Source organism: Muscardinus avellanarius (genome assembly GCF_963383645.1).
Source record: "Muscardinus avellanarius genome assembly, chromosome: 3".
NCBI classification, from domain to species: domain Eukaryota; kingdom Metazoa; phylum Chordata; class Mammalia; order Rodentia; family Gliridae; genus Muscardinus; species Muscardinus avellanarius.
Window position 1 is genome coordinate 36323502 of NC_137788.1, and position 7944 is coordinate 36331445.

General features: G+C 51.1%; 1 protein-coding gene across 1 annotated transcript; it reads left to right on the top strand.

Moving 5' to 3' along the window:
• Positions 1 to 608: 608 nt before the first annotated feature.
• Positions 609 to 1265, top strand: TMEM125 (transmembrane protein 125; the record flags this gene model as incomplete). Its single annotated transcript, XM_080690518.1, has 1 exon — positions 609 to 1265. One exon carries the CDS (start codon positions 609 to 611, stop codon positions 1263 to 1265), a length of 657 nt encoding a protein of 218 aa, XP_080546644.1.
• Between the last annotated feature and the right edge of the window lie 6679 nt (positions 1266 to 7944).

Here is a 7944-nt window from a genome sequence, read left to right on the forward strand (position 1 = left end):
TTAGAAGGAGGGTGTTGGAGGGAGACACAGCCCCAAGAGAGCAGTTTCAGGGTCAGGCTGCTGGTTCCAAAAGGGTTAAGTCACCAGCCCCCCCCCCCGCAACTCCCCCCAGGGAACAGTGGTGACAGCTGAGGCCATGTGAGTTCCTTTCTGAATGAGGCTTTATCTCTGGCTGTCCATCCCGTCGTCCACTGTGGCACCAGCTCCCCCGGCCAGCCAGGATGGGACAGGCGACTGAGAGAGCTACAGCCGGAGAGGTCAGGGGCTGGGCAAGGGGGTTCCCCGAGGGGCATGCAGGTGCTCTGTGGGGAAGGGAAGCTTCCTGGGTCACTGGAAAGGCCCCCCAGGGGGCAGTGCTGGGAAGGGGCTTCCCGGGGATTGCAGAGGACGCTGGGGAGGGTTCTCGGATCCCCCTCAGGGATCCCAGGTGAGACCAGGAGGGCTGGGTGGGTGGGAAGTAACACCGTGGTCCTGCCTCTGCAGGTGATGGTGGCTGAGAGAGGAACGAGAGTCTGGGCCTGCAGCTGCCAAGCCGGTGGTGGGGGTGCCCAGCCGTGATCTGTGCTCTCTGGCCCCAGACCTTCTTCCTGGACCCTGCCCGAGGAGCCATGCCTGAGCAAGCTCAAGCCCCCGAGGGTCGAGGGCTGCCCCCGGACATGATGGCCGAGCAGGTGGAGCTGTGGTGGTCCCAGCAGCCCAGGCGCTCCTTGCTCTGCTTCACGGTGGCCGTGGGCCTCGTGGCAGGCTGCGGGGCAGGTGGCGTGGCACTGCTGTCCTCCACCAGCAGCCGCTCCGGCGAGTGGCGCCTGGCCACAGGCACCGTGCTCTGCCTGCTGGCCCTGCTGGTTCTGGTGAAGCAGCTGCTGAGCTCGGCCGTGCAGGACATGAACTGCATACGCCAGCCCCACCATGTGGCCCTGCTGCGCAGTGGTGGTGGCGCCGACGCCCTGGTAGTGCTGCTTAGCGGCCTGGTGCTGCTGGTCACTGGCCTCACCCTGGCTGGGCTGGCCGCCGCCCCTGCCCCGGCCCGTCCGCTGGCCGCCATGCTGTCTGTGGGCATTGCCCTGGCTGCCTTGGGCTCCTTCCTGCTGCTGGGCTTGCTGCTGTATCAGGTGGCTGTGAGTGGACACTGTCCCCCTATCCACACAGCACCCCTATCCACCCATAGTAGCCACAACAGCAGTGGCAGCATCTTCAGCATCTCAGGACAGTTGTCTGCTGGCCAGCGTCACGAGACCACATCCAGCATCGCCAGCCTGATCTGACGGAGCCAGAGCCCTTCTTCCCAAGACCTGCCTGCCTCGGTGTCCTCAGAGCTGTGCCAGGATGTGCTATGTATGCATGTGTGACTGTGTGAATGTGTGTGAATGCATGTGTGTATGTGTGTGCATGTATATGTGAATGTGTGCATGTGTACCTCCCAGGGCTGCATCAGCCCTGCTCTGGGGTACGTGACATGTGATTACAAGCCGTGTACTTGCACATCCACCGTGGGAAGGTGAGCGTGCGCCTCCTTGAACTGTGGGTTTGTGTCCATGGACTGTCGTTCTGCCTGTCTGGGGCCCCTGAAGATTCCCAGTCCCTATTTCTAACACCCCTCAACTCTAGCCTTGGCCTGTATCACCCATGAGGAGTTTCCCCAGGGGAGACTGTTGCCCAGGGATAGCACCGGTGACCGCTCACGAAGAAAGATGACTGGTGGCAAGACGGATGGATGAGACGGGCCTGGACTGGAACCCCTCGAGCACCAGCAAGTGGCTAAGTCTCTCCCCACCAGATCATGAGGATTCATGTCAGCATAAATGGAAGAAGGACTGGCAGATTTGCAATAAAATGTTGTTGTTGTCCTTGTTGATGTAGTCACCTAACCTGGGAGACCCTCCTTCTTCTGCCCCACACCCTGTCCCTTCCAAGGCTAAGCCTCCTCTACCATCTCGTCCTCCGTGGTTCCTTGGTATCCTCAGCCTGGCCCGAGGCTTCTCCTCTCGGGTAATGAGGGGCAGGAGGGTTGAGTGGATGCACAGTTTGGAGAAGATAGTGGGTTTCTGGTCCCAGAGAAAGGGTGGAAACCCAAGTCCTCATTTGTTCCCTGGCTGATTGAAGAGGAGACCTTAAAGCCAGGCATAGTAGCAGCCACCTGCCATCCCAGTACTTGGGAGACTGAGACAGGAGGATGGCAGGTTTGAGGCCAGCCTTGGCAACTTAGGGAGACCCTGTTTCAAAATAAAATAAAAAGGAATGAGAGTAAAGCTCAGAGGCAGAATGTCCCTCTCTGGGTTCAATCTCCAGTACAAAGGAAGAAAGAAAATGTGTTGGGCTATCCTCAGCTGGGTCCGGGCACCTCCCTTACTGATTCCCTTCGGCTGACTCCCTGAGGAGCTGACGGTTGGTGGCTGCTGCCCTCGGGTTCCTGGCCTGGGAGAGGCCGTGGAAACCCTTTGGGGTGGTAAGAGTCACTTCCTGCTGGGAGTCAAGGGCTCTCGGCTTCTGGGGTGTGCCGGGACATTTCCTGGGTGGCAACAATAGAGCGCAGCTTAGGCTGTGTCACTTCCTGCAGGTTACACGAAGGCCCAGAGGCACAGAGAGGCTGGGGAAGGAGGCTGTCTCCAAGAGACGTTACTCTAGAGCCCCAGATGCTCTGGGAGAGCAAATTGCAAGGAGGAGGCGGCAGCACAGACCCAGGAGGGAAAGCACCCCCGCAATAGCAACCTCTCTGCTGGGGGCCATGGGCCCACTCAAACAGGAACTCCCTGCCCTCTGCCCTGAGGGCTCCTCTGTTTGATCTGCTCATCTGGAGGTGATACAGTCACTCAGCATCCCAGCCAGAGCGCTCACACCGGCCCCAGGCACCAGTGACACCTTCTCTGTCTCCCCAGATTCCCCAAATAAATCTTTGCCTATCACCCACATCTTCGTGGTACTTAGAAGCGACCCTCTTTGTCTTTGCACAAATTATCCAGCTACCTCCTTACTGTTGACTGATAGAAATGAGAAGATCAGGGCAAGCCTGGGACAGACCTGAGGGAAAGTTAAGGGGAGCCCCCCATGGATAGGTATCAGGAGGCGAAACTCACTGCAGCCCCTGCAGGGTTTCGCTTAGGTACCCATGGGAACAAAAACAGCACAGCACACTAAGCTGTGGGGAAAAAATGATAGTGACCTCACATGCATGGGGCTGAAGGGAGAGGCTTCCAGATGGAACAAGGCTCGCCGTGCCGAAGACTCTCCACCTTTTTTCCACTCTGGAAAGCCTTCCAGGTCCTTTCTCTAGAATGTACCCCTTGGTTCTAAGCCATTTTTTTCCATTCTGCAAAACAGCCAGTTCTGGGTCTCAGGAACATAAGCCCTTTATCACACTGTTCTTTTACACTGTGCCCCCATGTCCCTAAATAAACCTCTTATATTTTTCTAGTCGTGCCTTCCATTTGAATTCTTTCTTAAATCCACCCTCCTCTGTCCCACACACAGGCATATGCTTGAGCCACAGCGGCCATCCTAAAGTAAAATGAAAATCTACCTTGAAATCTGTCCATGCTCCCCACGTCCTACAAGCTTCTCAACATCCGTGGACCTTCCTCTCCCCTCACTGGGCTCTCACCACACTGGGCTGTCTCCACAAACTCCGCCATGTTCTCTCGCTGGCCCCAGCGTGTTCTGTTCTGCCTTCTCATTCTTCAAGACCCAGTTCTCTGGGGAGTCTTCCTTGACCTCTTGCTCCTTTTCTAGGTCATGGCAGCCTCGATGGCAACCACTAGCCTGTCACCTCACTTAGGTGTTGGGCGTCTCCTGGCAGGATTTGGGGCCTGCTCACCTGTGGACCCTTAGTTCCCAACAAGGGCCTGGCACACAGTAGTTGGGTTGCAGCTCAGGTAAACGGGGGTGACATGTGTGCAAGGAGCAGGCAGGCCCCCTTTAGCTGGGAAAGATGAGGCAGTTAGCCCAATACGCACTTGGCCAGGAATCCTTCCTTCAGGGGCCCTGCGCTCTCTTTCCCAGAAATCCTCATTCTTCCTGGGTTCCCAAAAGGGATCCACTCACTCCTCTCCCAACTTTGGAGCTAAGAAAGGACCACAGAATGCCCTCCCATCCTTTATGCCTTTTTCTTTCAGCTGAGACAGGGTTAAATTCTCACAATATCTCTTTTTTTTTTTTTTTTTGGTGGTACTGGGGTTCCTGGAAGCCCTTCTACCTCCGGGCTACACTCCCAGACCTATTTTTACATTTTTTTATATTTGGAAACAGGGTCTCCTAAGCCAACGCGCGCGGCTGGCTTCGAACCTGCGCGATCCTCTTGTCTCTGCCTCCCAAGCGCGGGGATTACAAGCGTGCGCCACCACGCCCGGCTTCACAATATCTCTTTTAAGAAACTGAAAAAAAGCTGAGTGCAGTGGCACACACCTGTAATCACGGTACTGGGAGGTTAAGCAGAAGGGTCACAGGTTCGAAGCCAGCCTCAGCAACTTAGCCAGACCTCAGCAACTTAGTGAGACCGTTTATTTCTTTTATTTTCTTTTTTTAATAGAAAAGAAACAATAAGTATTTGTTTTATTGACACACTAGGCTGAAACCCGAGTTTCACAGGCAAGCCTCGTAATAGCACTATGGTTAGACTCTAGCTTGCTTTTCCAAGCCATCATTTTACAATGTCTTAAGCAAACAAAGGATCAAATGTCTCTCATCCACCTGATGTGATCTTTTTATACACACAATGCTAGTAAGTCCTACTTGGAACAGCTGACAATATTTCAGTAAAAGCTTTAAAAATGAACTCACGGGCTCAGTTTAAGTCTCACCAGTTAAATTAGATCAAAGAGAAGGAGCCTACAGGAGTCATTGCCTAATCAGAGTCCATTGTTTTAAAATCACCACTCTACCCTCCCCCAAAAGACTTAAAACTCCACCTTTGATTCGGTTATTGAAAACCTACATAAAACTAAGTGCAAGGTTAATTTTCATTGCATAAACTCTCAGTCCCAGGTTTTCAAAGGAAAAGCTTTAAGAAATAGATTACTCACTATAGAAGTTGAGAATTTAAAAAAGGTATGAAAAATTAATGTAAATTCAAGGCATCCCTCCCTTTATGTTCAAATAGACTTTCTGTAAATATATACATATAAGAATATATATATATATATATATATATATCACATACTTCTGTGAAAGCAAATGTCTTTACAAAGTTGGACCTCATATATATATACACATACACACACACACACACACACACACACAATTTTTACAGGCATTTTGTCTTTAAAATTGAAGACATTCCATATCTGTAACTACTTAGAAAGATTTAAGTCAGGTATTCTTGGCCATTACTAAGTTGAAAGCCGAAGTGGAACAGGTGTACAGTCCTGAACACTTGGACTTTCTATTCTTCAAGAAATTACACCTACTGCCGGGCGTGGTGGCGCACGCTTGTAATCCCCGCGCTTGGGAGGCGGAGGCAGGAGGATCGCGCAGGTTTGAAGCCAGCCGCGCTGGCTTAAGAGACCCTGTTTCCAAAATAAAAAGTATAAAAAAATAGGTCTGGGAGTGTAGCCCAAAAGTAGAAGGGCTTCCAGGAACCCCAGTACCACCAAAAAATTTAAAAAAAAAAGAAGTTACACCCAGGAAAGCTGATTGCAGAGAGAAGCCTCCCTTCACACCCTGCTGTACAGTGCTGAGGCTCCCAGAGTCTGTTACTTCCATTTGTATGGCTCACCGGGATTGTGAGTGCTTTCTTCTTAACACTAGGGAATGAACTCGGTAGACATATTGAGTGAACTCGATGACTAGCCTGGCTACCGGCCACACTTCTGGACAAGGAAATTGAGTCTTTCTACTCTTCCATCCTCGCTAAGTCCACACAGTCCTCCATGGCCCCCCGAAGCGTGCTCGTTGCTGACCGTGAACCTTGCTTCCCTCACACAGCGACTCCCTTCCCGTGTATCTATTCTTGTTAGTCGTACACCTCTTCCACCTGTTTTCTGGCTAGGTTGCTAACCTCTTGGAGGTTACAGCCTGGGCAGCTTGAAGTCCAACTTTATAAATACATTTGCTTTCACAGAAGTATGTAGTTTTTGTGGCTGGAGTTGGTGAAAAGTCAACTATTGCACTTACAACCCTATTTTATTAGCTATGGCAAACCGACGCCTACTCCAGCAACACCTGTGAAAGCCAGCAGAACATTTCCTTTTTTTTTTTTTTTTTCTTTTTCTTTTTCTTTCAGTACTGGGGGTTGATCCCAAGGGCATTCTACCTCTGACTACACTCCCAGTTCTATGTTTTGTTCTTTATTTTTGAAACAGGGTCTCGTCTCATGAAGTTGTAGAGGATCTCACTAAGTAGCTGAGGCTGGCTACAAACCTTTGATCCTCCTGTCTCAGCCACCTCAATACTGGGCCCAGCCCAGCAGCACATTTCTTTTTTCTTTTTTCTTTTTTTTTTTTTTTTTTTTTTCTGGTACTGGGGATGGAACCCAGGGGAATTGTACCTCCTAGCTATCTTTTTTTAGTCTTTATTTGTGAAACAGGGTCTCACTGAGTTGTGAAGGGCCTCCCTAAGTAGCGGCAAGATCGTCAGGTCTCTGCCTCCCGAATGCTGGGATTGCAAGCGTGGGCCACCACGCCCCGCCCAGCAGCACATTTCTGATGCTGCCTTCTACATCCTCTGTGTGGAAGAACTCCGCAAACCCATCCCAGCCTCTTTGCTTGACTAGCTAGTCCTGTTTTGTCCTTAGGAGAACATCTGTGGTACTTTCTGCTAATGATTCTAGATCATTTCAAAATAATTTTAAAAAGAGGGCTGGGAGCAGAGCTCAAGGGTAGAATACCCCTGGGTTCAATCTAAGAAGAGAAAGAGAGAGAGGGGGAGAGAAAGAAAGAGAGAGGGGGGGTCTCGCAAAGAGGCTTAGAGAATGGGGAGGGGGAGGGGCTACGCTGCATAAACATCTGGCCAAGTAGCTCAGCAGTAGACAAGGCCAGCATAGGGCTCCCCTGGGAAGGATGCAAGGTGGTCCCCCAGAGGACCTACTCTATGGGGTACGGGAGGTCAGCATCTATCCACCTGAACATCTGTGAGACAGGTACTGGTGAGGATCGTGCAGCTGACTCAGCTTTCCACTTCTTGAGACTGTGTGATGGGAGTCCATCATTTTATTCTTGTTCATCAAATGGCTTTCTCAGCCCTGCTGAGGAATTTGGACTTTGTCCTCAGGACACTGAAAAACAAGGAGGGATTTTAATCAAGGGTTTACTGTGTCTAGAACAGGATTTAGGCTGTGTAGAGCTGGGGATTGGACTTCAGAGGAAAAGAAGAGTAAATGGCCAAACAGACCAGAAAAGGTGCTGCCTCAGCTGGCCCAGAGGGATGAGAAGCGACTGACCAAGCTAGAGAGTTGGGGAGGAATAGCAGGAAGAAGGCTCAGACACCAGACGACGTTGGCCCTTTGGAGGCAGCATGGAAGGCCTGTGAGGCTGGAGAGGGTGCTGAGCCAGCACCAGGGCGCAGAGGGCTCTTAACAGGTGGGCAAGTTTCTTAGGGCCAAGAAGAAGTCAGTGGAGGGTGTTAAGCAGAGGAATGCCTGGTTGGAACTATGATCTCAGATGGTCACTCTACCTGCAGCATAGAAAATAAATTGGAAGGGCCAAAAGGTTGGCAGGCTCTTCAACAAATGGTGCTTGGGAAACTGGATGTCCATATGAAGAAGAATGACATTAGACCCCTCTCTCTTGCCCTGCGCAAAAGTCAACTCAAAGTGGATCAAAGACCTAGGAATTTGACCAGAAATGGCAACTACTAGAAGAAAACATAAGACCAACTCTTCAGCATATAGGCACAGGCAGTGACTTCCTTAATTAGACCCCTAAGTTCTAGAAACCAAACCAAGAATTACTAAATGGGATGGCATCAAACTGAAACGCTTCTGTACAGCAAGGAAACAATCAAGAGAGTACAGAG